Source organism: Branchiostoma floridae, chromosome 5 (assembly GCF_000003815.2).
Source record: "Branchiostoma floridae strain S238N-H82 chromosome 5, Bfl_VNyyK, whole genome shotgun sequence".
NCBI classification, from domain to species: Eukaryota; Metazoa; Chordata; class Leptocardii; order Amphioxiformes; family Branchiostomatidae; genus Branchiostoma; species Branchiostoma floridae.
In genome coordinates, this window is record NC_049983.1 from 14,425,669 (window position 1) to 14,442,641 (window position 16,973).

A 16,973-nucleotide genomic window follows, 5' to 3' on the forward strand; every position below is an offset into this window, starting at 1 on the left:
AATTGACCACCATCTACTATTTACTCTAAAACTTAAATGAACAAGTAGTCACAAAAATAGGACCTCTGATACTACCAGTGCCTTTACATTTATTGAAATAAATTTTAAAAAGTTAAGATTTTGGGTCATACCTGCTTTTGACATGAATGTACTTGTCTGGCACCAAGCCGTCCTCCCCACGACACCGCCCCTCCCACCAGTCATCCGAGGCACGTGAGAATAGCAGCAGGCTGTCTCCTTTCTTAAAAGACAGCTCCCTCTCTGTCCTTCCTACATAGTCAAATCTTGCTATGGCTTCCATTGGATCAAGCTCTGCAACACAAGGGCAGTACCTTTAGCATACAATTCCAAGCAGAAACAGGTGGATTTGGAACAACCATATTAACCCAGTACATGCAAGAGTATATTGTTGATTCAAAATTAGGACCTAATAGGTATTATCAAAATGCCCATAACTGCACTATTAACATTCTCTTTGTTGAGGCAGCTTTGTAGTACCCAACCTACATTGCTTACAAAATAAGGCAGGGATAATCTTTTATTACTCAGTGAGGAGCTCTCAGAGAAAAGCAGTATTTTTAGTAAAATAGCCTTTTTTTGGCATTAGGTCCAATATGTTCTTACTCACAATGTACACACTGATACTTTGAGTATAATTTTGAACATTCACCACTATGAATGTTAATAATTTCTTTAAAGAGACATTATCATTTTTTCTGTAAACCTCACTGTCTTAGCCAGCCTTCCTCCCAATATTTGTAAGAACACCACACTACAGCACAGCACAGCACAGCACGCAAATTAAGAGTAAGACGATGAGATGAAAAAACTTCATGCAGACAAAAGAGGAAGATGTGGCATCTGAAAGATGAAGGAGGAGAGTTTTATTGCAGGAAGGATTGAGTGCTGGAGGAGCCTGTTGAACAGAGAGCAGTTACAGCACTAGCGAAAACTGAACATGACGTGAGGGCAGCGGTGGATGAAGTCTACATTTGCAGCAGCATACAGCTAGGAGAGATCTGGTGAAGAGACCATCCATGGAGGTCACCTTTCTTCCTCAGAGAGCTTTTCTTGGAGGATCCTCTCTTCCTCTCGATGCCCTCTGTGCTTTCCAGTGAGTCCAGCTTGTCCAAGGACTCAATCGAGCCGTGAGACGTCATTTCTGAGAAGATTTCAATGTTAGCGCACATATTAACATAAAGACAGAGAGTACAGACGAACTGGAAAGAGTGGTGTATTGTTATGGCATGCTTTAGTCATTTCCCATTACATGTATGTCTCCAACCTTACATACCCATGGACACACACTTTGCTTTGAAATAGCACACAAAGATTGAATGTCAAACAAAGCCTGCTGTCCATCAAATTGTAGAGAGAGAAACGTACACATAACACATATATACAAACATGTAAACCATACACAGGAGAAACTCATACTTCAGGAAGAAATTTTTGTGTTACATGACAAGAGAAAAATGGCAGTTATCAGCAGGAATAAATCCTGTGAAGAAGAAATGACCAGAGAACATCCCAGCAGCTGCCCTGGAACCAAAGGGTTGACTCTTGTCAGTTAGTACAGGAGAGAGGTATGGATGTTATCATGCATGGAAGTCCTTTCCACCAGAATCCCTTAAAGCTAGATGATACATATAGATGTAAGATGTATGTGTACTTGTCATTTCACCTTTCTTCTTTCTAACTGATCCATCCCTGTCAAATTGCTCTGCATACTCCGAGTCTAGCCAGTCCAGGGAATCTTGTGACCCTAGAGATGCCAGTTCTAGAGGGACCCAAATTGAATGTCAATTTTAGAGCCAGGGGCCATACCCTCGTCTTTCCCTGATTCTCAGATTTTTAACAAGTCTTCAAATGCAGTAAATAGCAATGTTCGCTTCACAACAAATTGTGTATGCCTGAAGTTAGGGATAACTTTTTTTGTAAAAAGAAGAAGAAAAAAAACTTCCATCACTGACTGTGAAGGCTTTATCTATCTGCAGAAGACTTATATCATTATGCAGTCTATCAGATATCACCCAGATGACATGATAAGCTATGAACATGATTCATTCTGACTGGTATTTGCAGGGAATGTGAGAATGCCTGACTCACCATCTTCACTGGGGATCGTCAGATTGTCTTCAGAGATGTTGTCCATGTTGGCAACTGGGTCACTGTGGGTGTGCAAAAATAAAAGAACTTTGCTTATACACAGGGTAGGTTTGCATGTTGAAAGTAAAAAAGAAAGGCAGCTCCCAGAATCTTAAAGTATTTCCCATGATATCATACCAGGGCAGTATTTGATATTGGTGTTCTGACCGGTCCATATTTTACAGTACAGCCAGGGGCTCCATGCTTCCCATCTAATTTGATACCCACTAGTACACCATACTCACACAAAGGGGTCCTCCTCCCCCATACACTTCTCATACATGGGCCCATCCAAGTCTGGGGGGAACAGGCTGTCGTGGTAGGTGATGATGGTTTTGGTCAGCTCATTTACATAGGGCTGGTAGATCACCTAAAGAGAGCAAACAAGAGAAAATCAGCATCCATCAACATTAGAAATAGGTGGCAAATTTTCAGTGTTGTTAGTATAATGTCATAGCAGAATGGTTGAGAGAGTATGAGCCTGACCTGGTCATACTCCTCTGGACAGGGCATGAGTGTGGGGCCGAAACAGATGGCCAGGTTGTACGGGTCCATCATGTTTTCATCACTGTAGGAAGACAGGCTGGAGGGGGAAAAAGAAAAAAAATGTTTGCAAAGTACCCTTTTCTTTGTTGGGCCATACAAATTTATTTCCTTGAACCTTCGACAAGTAAAGCAAGTGACCATTAAAAATGCAAAGAACAGCGAGGAAAACTTCAACCTGACAGGGCATAAAGCTAAGTGAACGAAGGCATGAACCTGGTCCTAATGCTTTTACAATACTTTTTTCCATTTAAGCATATTCTCAATATTCATTAACCAAATAATTGGTGTCGCCATAGCAAAACAAAACATACAGCACACTTTGACCTAAGTTAAGACAAACAGATCTTTGCATACTACATGTACGACAAATATTTCCCCTTGTATGCCATTCACAGTCAGAAGCTCCCCCTATCCAAAACATAACAATCTGCAGAGGCAAAGATGTACAGATGGTCAGCAGGGCCCCAGGGAAGCCTCAGTAAGTTAAGCCTGTCTGTGCTTTTAATAATTCATCTGCTAAGTAGAGCAGTTTTGACAGGTCCTAGTCTGCTTTCTATCCGTGTATATGATGTAATCTGCTGTATGGCAGTGTGTGTACATTATTCCATTTCTTTGCCTGATTTTAGTACAGATACCTGAACAAAAATTATGATACAATCTGTAGTATGCATCTGAACAGTAAGTATGATGTAATCAGCATTTTATGTACATAATTCCATTTCTTTGTCAGATTACGGTGTAGATATAGGAACAGAGAGTATGATATAATCTACAGTAAGCCAATTTGAGTACAGTGTTCCATTTCTTTTCCTGACCATAGCATAGATAAACCGGTAGGAACAGAGGAGGTACTGACTGGTTGAGGAAAGCGAAGAGATATCTCATGACCACCACTATCGGCCGCTCCATGGAGTCAATGATGTTCCGCAGGGCGTCCAGGCAGTCCTGAAGGTTCTCCATTCCTGTGGGAGCAAGAGGGAACAACACATTTATTATTTTGCTTATTAACAATGAAAGAAATCAAGCAGCATTTACTTTATCAACTGTGATATAAAAGGAAGTTAGTGCTGTTGAAGAGATTCATTAGTCACGTATGGGCACAGTTAATAGAATTTTCATCTAACAGTTACTTATTTAGAAAATTTGGATGTACCTTTATAGATTTGTGTGTATACCTTTATAGATAAGTCACTGTTAGATGAAAGTTAGCACTATATCAACATGGCTATATTATGACAAATGTCCATTTTAAAGACTATTATGTAAAACAGCACTAACAGTATTCTATATCAACATGGCTATATTACGACAAATGTCCATTTTAAAGACTATTATGTAAAACACCACTAACAGTATTCAAATGCAATTCAATCTCTACAACTGGATAAAAATGGAGATTTACTTTTGGACATTTCGAGTGACATCTATCACTCTTCTTCAACGTCACTAGAATGAACCAGCACCAAAAGTAATTATAGCAACCACATCCTTACATTGCTACTGTATTTGGCCAGTAATACTGCAAATGCAGGGAGCACATAAGAAGGATAACATTTCTTATTTCTTAAGTAATAAGACCTGACTACAGCTACAGTTTGCTTAGCCTGCTAAGATGTTGTATCAAAGTCTTACTTGCTGCAGTGATCAGGTCCTCAAACTTTGACCTTGTGAAGAGTGGGTCCAGCAGCTGTCTGAAGTACAGCTTCAAACAACCTGCTACTGAGTTCAGGTCAGTCACTTCCCCTGGGTCTGACAATGGGTCTTCACCTGGGGGAGGTAGGGATACACATGGTTACATATACACACAACTGATAGTACAAGAACAATCCAGTGTTCTCGCCGGGCATTAAATCGGTAGGAACAGAGGAGGTACTGACTGGTTGAGCGGGCCCCTATGTTGTGATTTGGATCCCCTATGCTGTAAGTTGGGCCCCTATACTGTGTTTCAACCAGCAAAGGCAACATTTTGGTTGTTTGAAACAAAGGTAAAAAAAAAATATGGGCTTTATCTAACGACATTTGGGCCTAAAAATGCAGGAAATAATGTTTCTGAGGGTTATAAGTTTAAAAGTTTTCAGGGGGCAATTTCATTCAAAGATAATAAAATCAGTAAAAAAAGAATGATGTTGTTATGCACATGACTTTGCTATTGCTTTTTATCTCACCTCTTTCAAAGTATTCTCTCAACTGATTGACTTCAACTTGAGACCCAGGAACTCTGAAGATCCCTTGGTGATGGAGACCTGCATGAGAGAGGAGAGAAAAACTAAAGATGTCACAAACTTGGTGCTCTGTGTAGACATCAGATAACAACAGGGTGCTTTTAAGCTTCACTAAAAACTTGTCACCATCTGTCTTTGAGAAGAAAAGATTCCAGAGAAGACGTCTTTCTTCATTATAAAATCTGTAAAGCATGATACTCAATGATGCTACCACTGTCTGATAAGAAATGTTTTCTCTACTCACCAAGCAGGTTGATGACTCTGATGCAACTTCTGATGACAAGAGGGATTTCATGACCAGAGGCCTGCAAAACGACAAACAATCCATAAAGTCAGGCAAAGACTTCACCCATCTCCACATTTGTCAAAGGTGATGTCAATAGTACACAAGGAACAACCACAGTATCAATATGTTGTCATCATGAGAAAATGTCACATCATATCTCAAGGTGAAGTCCTATGGCACAATTGTCACCTACCTGTATGTACTCAAGAATGCTCCCACCAAACAGTTTGGCCTTACATGAAGATGCAGGTCTTCCTGGCTTATTGATCTTCCTTGGTTTGGGTGGTAACATGGGGGGTCTAGATGGGAAAGGAAAAATATATAGTTATATTTCAAAACTTAATAAAGTTCCCTTACATACACGTAGGAACATAAACAGAAACTTAATATCGACATGACAGTAACAAAGGAAACATTCAGTGAGGTCAAGTTTATCTGTGCACTAAAAGGACATGTAAATATATCTGTATCATGTGCAAGGACATCTAACCCCCACCTGACAGGAAACAACGATAAACCGGATAGTGAGTGAGTAAGCTCAGTAATTGGACTGGGCACGAATATTACAGAGTGGTACATAATAGATGATTCTGGAAGCAAGCTGTATCCACAAGCATATGACTACATTGGGATCACCTTTGTTAACAATAAAGATAAGGATCTACATGGTGTGCTATAGTTATTGCTACTGTACTAATGGTAGACATCTGACAACCACATGTACTGACCTTGAAGGGGAGTCAGGGTCAACAGATAAAGCTGCATTTCTTTCTCCTGTAATGAAAAGTACATAGGTTTCAATAGAGTAGCTTGAAAAGCACTATTCAAGTACACTAGTCCAGAGAGCCATGCCTACACACGCTGTGAAATATCTTGCCAAATACGATTTCAACCAACAACATACCAATGATTTAGACAGACTGTGAAAATGAGTTCCTTACCTTCCCCCAGGGCCTTCTGGATCAGGTCATACTTGGCTTGGAGCCTGGTAACCACACTGCTACCCAGGGTGTACTCTCGGAATTTCTACAACACAACACATTCTAAGTAACAAGAATGTCCCCCCTCTGCCAACAATTTTTCACATATTTACGACATTTTTTTTCCAAATCCAAAAAACAAGCCTATATTTCTCCCCATCAGTAGTGGGATGAGGTGGAATTACAAATTAAGTTATCTGTGCTTCATTAATTCAATAACGGCTAGCAGTACTTCACTGTTGAACCCATCTGTGAACAATCAGGGTGGAAAAGTCCAATAGCCCAATTGTCCCTGGCAAGTGGAAGTGCAAATTGTCCTAGGCAAGTGAAAATCGGGCAAGTGCTTGACCTGCCCTACTTGTCTGATCAGGCAAGTAAGATTCTTTTTATGACTGAGATTTTGATATACTTGTTTCTTTTTGCAATCATGGAATCAAGCATTGGTCAACACAGAAAAATAGAGCCATTACCCCGGTAATAAAAGAATTCTATTGCTGAAAGTGACAATACATAGAAAACTTTTGGGCAAGTGAAAAGTTGGTTCAAGCAAGTTAATCTTTTATGTACCTGCCCGATAGGACAAGTGAATTTTAGAAAACAATCTGTGATGTTACCTCCAGGTAGTAGTCCTCTATCTCCTGCTTGTGCTGCCTGTGCCTCTGCATGCTCTGTTTGGAGGACAGTGTGTCTGGCGGGGTCTCCGGGGACCCCTGCAGGGTGAAGTAGGGACTCATGTCATAGTCCACCACGTTCAGCTGATCCTGGAGGTTCTGAGATGTCACATCAAGGGTCTTCCGCACCTGAAGATGAACAAGATAATCATGGATCTTCTTACAAGCCTAAAAACTTGGTTCATAGTTGCAATCACACATAGATTTAACAGAACGTAAGAGTTCCAGGACCACATACCTTCTGCTGCAGTACTAAAGAAAGATGATAAAAAAGCCAATAGGAAGCCCAATACTGCATTTGACCTTCATTTTCCTGACCTCTACAGACATACCTGGCTATTGTCTGGGCAATAACATCATCACAAAACAGCCTACATGTTTGGCTACTACAACAAAAAAACACACAATGCCTAAATGTAAGATACCAAACAGCCATACCTCTTCATTCTCCGTCTTGACACACATGAGCCTGTGGTGGATCTGTCTGTACCTGGTGTCCAGCTCCTCTTGTACCTGCTGTTGGGCACTCACCTGGCACACCTGGGTAGACAGGTGAGACAAGGTCACAACAATTCAAACTTGGTGGTTCAACATAACACCAGAAGTGGTGCATCAATAGAACATTGTACATCTCACAAGCTGTAATCAAGGATTAGATTAACGACTGTTTATGGAGAATCCTAATAAATCATAAATCAAATCATGTTGCATCTTTAAATACGCCTAAAATAAATTTCACCTTTTGGGTACTCGAAAAACATTTTCCTATGTACCATAGAAATTTCAGTAATTAACATAACATAAACAGCGAATGGAATGTTCATAAATGAGTGACAAACATGTAATGAGATAAAACACAATGTATATACAGACTACACAATAACAAACACTTATAACATGCAAGACTTCAACTTTGAAAAAGCATATTTAACTTTTATAATATCACTCAAGTTTTCAGCATGTATACATGTAGTATCATACAACTTAATTTTGAGCCAAGTGACACCTGCTAAGAATGTTAAAACAAAAACCACAGCACACAAACATTATGACAATTGGTAGTTACATAACAGGCAGATTACTATTAGTACATGCCATAGATTAGTTACACTGCTCCCCAACACACTGAAATTCAAAGCACAAGCAACTATGACAACAAGATGGGAGGGAATAAATGCTGCGATCATTAGAGAATGATGTAATGCGAGCCATCTGATCATGACTTGGGCAACCACTAAAAACTGCAATGCGACTGCAATGTACATATTATAGATCAACAAATCCGCAATCCCAACCTCTTGTATTTTTTTCTGCCTAGCTAAAGGTCCTCATCTTGCCTAAGCCTATGCTGTTACTATTTTCCTGCAGGAGAGAATGCACTTACAATACATTTGTATGTTGCGCAGAGCTACATGTAACAGCAAGTTCTGGAAAGGCCAAGCATCCAGCGGGTGCCGTTTCAGCACTCTGATAGCTTGGAGTTTTCCTTTCCCATTGCACTCGGGTAACTAACAACTTTCACTGCTGTTGTACTTGAAGATACTAATGTTAACCCAAGTGGATCCTTAATACCTCCAACTGTTAGTTTTCCTTTAGATGCCAGCACAACAGGTTAGTGTTCTCATATCTACACTAGCTACCATATGGCCATGTGATATTCTAACTGTTCCATACCGTTGAGAAACAGAGCTTTAACAGAACAGCCACCAAACCAAGCAACCACAATTCAGTTAGCAAATTAGATGGAAAAAACTCTTGTGAACGTCTTGTCATTTCTGACCCTGTTCTGCCTGTGTACCTGGCTAGAAGGCATGATCATCATTCTCCCTGGGTTGTAGCCAGTGCATCGCATAATGGAGCGGGGCAGGGTGCTAACGGCCCCCACCCCCTGACCTCCGCTGCACACAGGGCACCTACTGTGGTTCTGCAGCATGACAATGAAGGGTTGAAAGGTGCATAGACCACTACTTGCTGTTAGTCGGCAGGCAGAGGAGGAGACAAGGGTACTACAAGTGGTTAAGTCTACTGAAGTATGGTGCACCAATCTATTCAGAAATAGTTCCTATCTCTACCTTATACCCATCTGAGAAATAATTGTCTTTGGGTTAAGGTCTTCCCTTACTATGCACAAGTCATGCAGAAAATATATCTTCTAAAGGCTACTGAGTTGATTAATTCTCTAAAGGAGAATGTCTTCACTGTAATAAAGTCTGGTTACTAATGATCACTAATATCAGGATACAAGTTGTTTATCACAGTCTGTAAAAATAAATCCTAAAATTCATATTTTGAAAAACAGACCTAACATGCTATCTGGCCTAAGATAGCACATTAGGTATGTCAAACTATCTCTGAACTTAAGAAAAGAAGAGTAAAGACAGACAGGCTTATTAAAGATCACAATAAAAATTTACAAACCAAGAAGAAATTCGAAAAATTCAAGATGACGGAAGCGCGTTAAAACCATGGAAAAAATGAAACACAAATATATCCTGACTACAAATAGTGGAGGGCCAAGCACACGTCCCTGAGGAACACTGTGACCTACCTCATCCCCTCCATGTGGAATGAACATGAACTTCTGCGGCACCACAAACGTGCCATTGTAGTTCTCCATGAACTTCTGCTTGTCGTTCTTCTGGTCCAGGTTGTACACGCACTGGGAGATGATGTCCAGGCCCTCCTGGTGAGACTTGTCTGCACAGTCGTTAGCAGACAGGTACGTCTTCATGGCACGCCCAAACGCACTGTGGAACCCCAGGTCCATGCACTGTTGGGCACAGCCAAAAATCAAGCAGTTAATGGCATTGCTCAGTAATACTGTACATCCAAGTGTCTTTGGAAGACAATCACAAGTTTTAGATTAAACTGGTTGATAGCCTTACAGCTGCCCCGTCATTATGACCAATGATGATAATGGTGGTGTCAGTAACATATACTGTACCTTATGATTTTCCTTAAGTCAATGATAAAGATTTGTAAACACAGGGAAAAATGTTGGAGTTTGAAACTTGTATCTTCTTCCACATCATTTCTTATCCTCTCCATTAGGACATGTGCATTCTTATCTTTCACCACATTTGATAGATGTCCATCCCTAAATCCTTCTGAAAGAATGCCCATAACTAACACTACACAAGGCAGTCAAAATTGATTTACACCTACATGTTTATCTTAATATAAATGTTTAAGACTTCACTGCAAATGGAACCGTAATACTGCCGCTATATCACTTGTTTGACAGCAAAGAGTCAATGACCCCTCCGCACAAGCGGACAAGCATTCCGCTGGCAGCACTCAAATAAATCACTCAGCAATCTACTTATTCAGAGGATACGTTAGTAACTGGAACAGGAGCAATATAAGATTGGGCGCCATAATTGTGCTGTAAAACCCCTGCCTTGTGTGACCCGACCAATCCCTCAGTCTGGACGGAATATTAAAACTTTACGCCCACAGAGCAATATCATCTAAACAGTCTGGCAGTGGGCTATTAGGCCTGATGAGACACACTGCTGTTTCTGGCACGTTGCCCATATTGGATATCACATAGTAAATGTGGGGAAAAACTAAGAGAATCTTCCTCATTAAAAGCAATCCCCTACAGATATGGAATGGAACTTTACATGTTGATAAGCCAACCTTTGCACTGGGCGTTATAAAAGTTTTTATCACAATATTTTTCTTAAAAGATTAAGAATATGACCTACTGAATGTTGTTCCATAAATTGATAATTAATAATGTCTATGGGATCAGACAACCCATAATTAATAAGCACAATAACTTAATGAAAATATATAAGATGCACTGTCATCATCTTGCCATAGAGGCTACTTGATTTTAATGGCATGACATTCAATTACACAGAATGAAAAAGAAAATGGAACTAGAGCAGGATAAATAGGATCAAAGCTTCACAGTTCTCCAAATGCATCACAGCTTTCCTATAGCAAGTATGGCTTGTCTCAATAATTTTGTCATTGCTTCAGCAGCCATTGACTTAATTCAGACACTATTGATTTTATACTCTATTGTCATCTAAGGAACAGTTTAGGGTCCTGTGAAGCATGCAGGGGATGGTGAGAGATGGATGGACAGCCTCTGCCAGTAATAACCAGTACTTCATGATTAATCCACCTGCTCACCTCAGGGAAATGATGAGGAGGATAGGGGTAAGGTAAGGTCACCTCACAGGGATCTTCAGGTTACTCAGATTACAGAGGTGCTGTTGCAAAGGACTAAGCTGTAATGTTATGATAGATGAGACTGGTTGTGGAGTCATACACGAAGACTATATCCATCCTCAGGTTGCACACAGTCTAGGGTTATTTACCACAAGGATTATATTTAGGTCTAGCCAAAAACTCTCCGATGACTCTTTTTTTTTAAGATAAGCATCTACATAAACATCCAACATGATATGGGGAGTTTCTACTAATGATAATAAGAGCTTCTGTGCAAACCAGTGGTTGAAAGAGAATATGGCAAATTATGCTCAAGACAAAGCACAATTGGATATACCTGTAAAAGCCATTGGCTAGTTTGACAGTTTCAGCAGTAACAGAGCTGTTACAAAAGCGGACCCAGCCATTTGGGTACTTTTACTACCAGGGCTCCATATCAAATGCCCTGGCAAGGACAACAGGTCATCTTTGAACTGATGATCCTTCATAAGGTTATAACATTACCCTGTAACTCTAATATAGCCATATGTGCTGGGTTCTGACCTGATGCTTTTTCATTCATTTCTATAATAAACCTTCAATCCCAAGCTAAATCTCTAAGTATGAAATTCTGGTTTCCCTATTACCTGAGGATTACCGGAGTGACTGGAATAACATAAAGGTTTTACTGGTCAGCGTTTCCATCATGCCCCCACCTGGCTTGATCAATTCCTGTACCTTACTGCTTGGGTACACAGCTGGGACCTTTGGCTCCAGACATGGATATTGATGTACCCACTAATACAAACTGCAGGGGAGACAAACAGCAATGGAGAGGGACAGGGACAGTAAATGTAAATAGATGTGTTGTGTGTGGACGTTAACAGCAGTGCTCTTGAGGTGCCCTTCTACACATTTGAAGGTCATGGGATGGAAAAAGGCAACCACCTGTGGCTAAAAAAAATATCTGAAATTCTAGATGTTGTTTCCTTTGATAGCTGTAAGTTATAACTCACAGCTCAAAGATCAAGTACACAAGATCCTAACACTGACCAAATATACATTGGATGTGAATAGCCTGGGTGACACAGACACTGTTTCCAGGGCCTACACAGGTCTGCTGAGTTAGATCCTGATAAACACAATAGATATTTTTGACACATGGATGAAGGTTAGACATGCCAAAAAGCAGTTACTCAAGCAACTGGATATGATTTTGAAAATGGTCAAACGTTTCAAACAACATCCGTTGTTTTTTGTCAGTAACATTGCAGAAATCTTGTTGGAGACATCTTATTGGGATTGGGCTGGGGGTCTGGAATGCAGGCTAGAAAGGGAATGAAGTAGCACCTTTTTTTCAGCACTCAATATATTATCATAATAATGTTACCTTAGTTTTTTTTTACTTTTTACTACATACTATCAGGGCATGTAGTTATCTTCACCCCTTCTGCTTGTACCAAAGGGTGTGTGAGGACAAACCATCATATCCTGACATTGATAGTGATACATGCAGGGCAGCAGTCACAGGTGGTGGCTACTGCAGACCATGAAATGGGCCAATTTTCTGACTCTGTGGGACCCATACATTGGTATTGACTCGGACAGTTTATTGGAGATACAGCAGGGGGATTAATTTTGACACATGGATGAGCAGAACTTCAACGAGTCCCACATTTCCGCTGGTGCAGCTGCTCACTGTACATTCTTGTGATTGGATGTGATAAAACACAATAAAGGGAAGATAACAAATTTCTTTTGCAGTATAATGCTCTTTCCTGCACTCTAACAGCACTCTCTCTACACTTTCTTCCAAAGCCTTGGAAATTCGTGCTTATTTAATAGCTCTTCCTGGGAATTGCATTTGACGAAGTCACTTCAGAGGCCCTATCCCACAAAGGGAGTTCAATTTTCTCAGACAACTGAATCTTCATCAATCATAACGTTCCTGTCACATCCCTGTAATGGGCTACTCCATCAAAACAGTGCAGAGACTGACCTTGAAGAAACTGCACCATTAACACCTGGAATATGAGTGGACAGTGAGCCAATATTTATTGGGAAGAGTCTGCAAAGAGCTGCTAGTAATGACCAGATTTCAGTCAATATAATTATAAGTCTATCTGACTGGAGGGGATATATGACTGGGATATCATATTATCTATTCCTATACATAGATGGCTTGGGGAATACTGGTCACTCCCCTGGTTTAAATTTATAATGTTGAAATGGAGAAAACTTCCATGTTTAACATATGGACTGAAATGTTGAAGACTAAGAGAGTACCAGTACACAAAATAAAGTAAGGGTGTTTCTCACATCAAATGTACAATACAAGCAGATGCGATGCTTCAGTTTGCTATGAATGTCTTTTCAGTCGTTTTAATCAGGAAGTACATTTTGTATATAAATAGACAATTTTATACAGACAAAATAGAAAGACTGACAAAATGACATCAAAACCAATCCTCTGCTTAGAGAACAATTAATTAAAGCATGAAGGGCAGACACGCTTTGTTTTCCCATGGTGGTTTTCCCAGAAGACTAAAGGATCTTGTATCCAACTGAATTCAATGTACCATACAAATGTTTGGAGTGGAGGTGTTTTTTCAAAGTATTCTATTCCATTACCATGAAATGTTAGAAGATGGGAGGAACAGGAAGTGTACTTAGTTAAACATCTTTAGTGCCAAGTCCAGGTGTGGGGTACAGGGTGGAAGGAAGTCTGCTTTCAAGACTAACCAAACATGGCAAAACAGGAAACCACAATACTTAAGGATGTAATAATAGCCATTTGTTCCAGCATCAAATGGTATCAAAAGGAAGGTGGGTGGAACAATCCCACCCCTTTTCTTTGTTAGCAGACCTTTCAACAAAGTCTCAACCACACATTTTGAGGTCACCCAAAATATTCAATACAGTACACCTCTTTAAATTTAATTTTCATACTACTTATTTACAACCCAACCGATCAACCAAGTTTTGGGCAAATGCATGTGCACACTATGGACCAGTGCTTTATCCAAATAAAGAACTATGTAGTTGGCATGTATCCAAGTTCAAGATATTGTTCCCCTGCCATTAATCCATATTCTAGAAGCATCTCCTACTACTCTTCTACGGGTACTTTCTGATGTCATAAAATATCTTAATGAATGTTTGACAATGACAATATTTGGTACTTACGTCCACCAAGTCAGAGAGGTCGTTGACGAAGTACTTGTGGATGGCAGAGTTGGAGGCGTCCAGGCTAAGCAGATACTCGTTCCTGGCCTTGATGGACTTCTGTTTACTCTCAAAGTACTTGGCCTGACGCTGAAGAAAACACAAACAAAAGGTCTCAAAAAAAGGTATCTGTCACTAATAATTTAGTTAGTATGTTAGAAAAGATTATGGTCATCTTATGCAGAGCACTCAGTAAATAATAGTTATCTGTAAGCGTCTCATGAGTGATCAAAAATTCACTTCGTTATAAGTTATGAGTTTAGGTCCATAAAATATAACTTACGAGTATTACTTTGGCATAAGTGCCTGTTATCCCCAAAAGTTTTATGATATCAGGAAGTTCCACAGCATTTGTTACTTAAACATGCAATAAAAACATCAGCCATGTTTGTCTTCATGCATTTTCAAGACTTCTAGAACACCAACTGCGGCTTGAGCAGTTCCTTTAAACTGCACATTGAAAATTCCTTGAGGATCTCATAGAGTTCAATGATCGTAAAATTACTGGCAGAGAAAGAGGAAGACATTACTAACGGCTGGAACAGCGATCTCTCTTTACTCGAAGAGGCACAGCAAATTGCAAAATCAATAAATCCCATAGAATGGCAATGTCTCTGGGGTAATTTCCTTGGCTCTTGTAACTTCATGCCAAGTAATCATTTTAGGTGGGATTTTACACTATAAAAGCCTCTCTGGATTGAAACCTGCTGAATACTAAGTGCTATAAATCTTAAGAGAATACACTGTTAAAGAATACAGCCAACAAATTAGAGCGAAGAAACAAGATTGACAATTAACTATTCATTCGTGTTCTGATAAAGGTTATCTTTGATGTTGGATTTAAAGCCTTGCTCATACATGAAACAAAATTTCTCATGGCTTTGAAGATAAGCAGGAGTGGTAATGAAGAATTGGATACAGTGTGAGGCACCAGGAAAATTAATTAGATGCTGGCCTCAATCATATAAAGTATCAAACAGAAGATATATAAAGGTGAAGGATGTAGGCTGCTATCATGCAAATTGATGTGCGGAGAGAAAGCAGTTGTGACAGCATGAAAGTAAAGGTGCATGTGATCAGCTGTGAAGGGTATGCGTACAGGTGAGGGTGCACTAAAGGAAACATCACACAGAATGAAGTGTTCTGGCAATCACACAAACTGGCTAAGTGCTTCAGCCTTCTCAGATGTGTCCACACAACTCTCATGCAGTGACCCTTCAGGTCTGAGTACATCCCAGCACTCCACATCAACACCATTCCTTCTACTTCTACACAGTCCATTTCTTCAGAACACAAGCCAAATTCACAGCACACTTCAGACATGGCAGACAAAACACATGCTCTTCACACACGGCCGATGAGTTTTCCACTATTGTTCTTCTAGATGAGATCATGTTAGGAATATTTAGAACTACAGTTCACTACAATGTTCCTACTTGTAAGAACTACCAGGTTTATTGTTATTATGAAGTCTGATTATGCGATGGTAAGAGTAAAAGATTCTGTTCAGACCGGGACTAGCAAATAGAGTCTAAACTTGTTCTTTTTTACTTCAGAAACTGGGCTTTTGTATAAAAAAAAATGCAGACCGGAAATCACCGGATCAATACAGTCTTGGATACAAGGCAAAGAAATCAGTTCTAGCTCTGGCAACCTCAAATTGGACTCAGTACAGCCAATGTTGCAATGGAGCAAACATTTAGCACTAGTCCCAATTGAAACAAGGTTTGAATTGTGATGGAACTACCGGGTGGTTGTGCTGCAACAGTAGGAAACCAAACACTGATACTTACACTTTCAGCATTACATACTCCACAGGGGTAGGTTTTATGCTAGGAAGCCCAAGGAACCTAAGATCAGTATCTACCATGCTACACTGTTACATCAGGAAAAGCCTTCTTCAAGTAAGATGAAACATTACTTCAAAGTAACAAACATGTTTAGACATTTTTCAAGCCTTCTGCTATAGTATAGCTGTACAACAGGTATCTCCTAATTGTCTCATCACAAGTTTCCAAGTTTTTAATCATAACTATCTTTTTGAGAGTACTACGTGAGTAGTCTATATAAAACTAGTACATAATTGTTGCTCTAACCATTTCCAACCGTGCTACTGTCTCGCTAGAAATTGTTCAAATTGACTAAGAATTTCTAATTTTACTCTACCTTTATCCTAATGACATCTGTGCCACAACACAGCAGGTACAGGGGAAAGACTCCATTTTGAAATACATAGAAAACACCACTGGTCACCAACAGGCATTTACTCAAGGACATCTCCATTGAGTCCTAAAAGAAGTACACGAAAATGTCTGTAGCTGATGTGGTGCTTCCTATGTGTCACAAAATGGCCTCCTTTCTCTGTACCACATGGATGCCTTGCAGCACTGGATGATAGTCATGAAGCCACAATGGTACCAAGGAGAATCTTCTTCTTATGCCATTAGACATTCAAGTAGTTGATCTATGACTATATTCTAACAGGTATTGGCAGAAACTCTCCTATGATATCATGGTTTCTGGTCCTTCCCATAGTTTTATAGACACATATAGAAACCTATAACATACTCTACAAACATGTGCATCGTGTTCTCAGTAACTTCTCACACAGTATGAGAATGTGACCCTGTAACACCAATAAAAGCTTCCAAAGATCATGACCATCATTTCCGTAGCAACAGAACCAGCCAATTTTGTTTTTAATTTGAGCATGCTTTACTTTGCTCTGACA

The 16,973-nt window shown here is 39.8% G+C and overlaps 1 protein-coding gene across 9 annotated transcripts in view; it reads right to left on the reverse strand.

Annotated features, from left to right (window-relative positions):
• LOC118416686 (SLIT-ROBO Rho GTPase-activating protein 1-like) overlaps nt 1-16,973 on the reverse strand; it is a 59,212-nt gene that overhangs the window by 3,377 nt on the left and 38,862 nt on the right. For 3 of the 9 annotated variants that reach the window (XM_035821865.1, XM_035821867.1, XM_035821866.1), the window contains exons 6-24: nt 16,409-16,464; nt 14,204-14,332; nt 9,402-9,623; nt 8,652-8,777; nt 7,292-7,393; nt 6,797-6,982; nt 6,144-6,228; nt 5,931-5,976; nt 5,396-5,501; nt 5,161-5,221; nt 4,860-4,937; nt 4,327-4,461; nt 3,551-3,656; nt 2,635-2,731; nt 2,394-2,518; nt 2,110-2,171; nt 1,685-1,780; nt 1,049-1,162; nt 132-312 (exon numbers count right to left, since the gene is read on the reverse strand). In XM_035821865.1, the coding sequence (XP_035677758.1) occupies nt 132-312; nt 1,049-1,162; nt 1,685-1,780; nt 2,110-2,171; nt 2,394-2,518; nt 2,635-2,731; nt 3,551-3,656; nt 4,327-4,461; nt 4,860-4,937; nt 5,161-5,221; nt 5,396-5,501; nt 5,931-5,976; nt 6,144-6,228; nt 6,797-6,982; nt 7,292-7,393; nt 8,652-8,777; nt 9,402-9,623; nt 14,204-14,332; nt 16,409-16,464 (2,113 nt within the window). The remainder of the gene's footprint in view (nt 1-131; nt 313-1,048; nt 1,163-1,684; nt 1,781-2,109; nt 2,172-2,393; nt 2,519-2,634; nt 2,732-3,550; nt 3,657-4,326; nt 4,462-4,859; nt 4,938-5,160; nt 5,222-5,395; nt 5,502-5,930; nt 5,977-6,143; nt 6,229-6,796; nt 6,983-7,291; nt 7,394-8,651; nt 8,778-9,401; nt 9,624-14,203; nt 14,333-16,408; nt 16,465-16,973) is intronic. The other 6 variants (XM_035821871.1, XM_035821870.1, XM_035821868.1 and 3 more) reach the window with 6 other exon arrangements.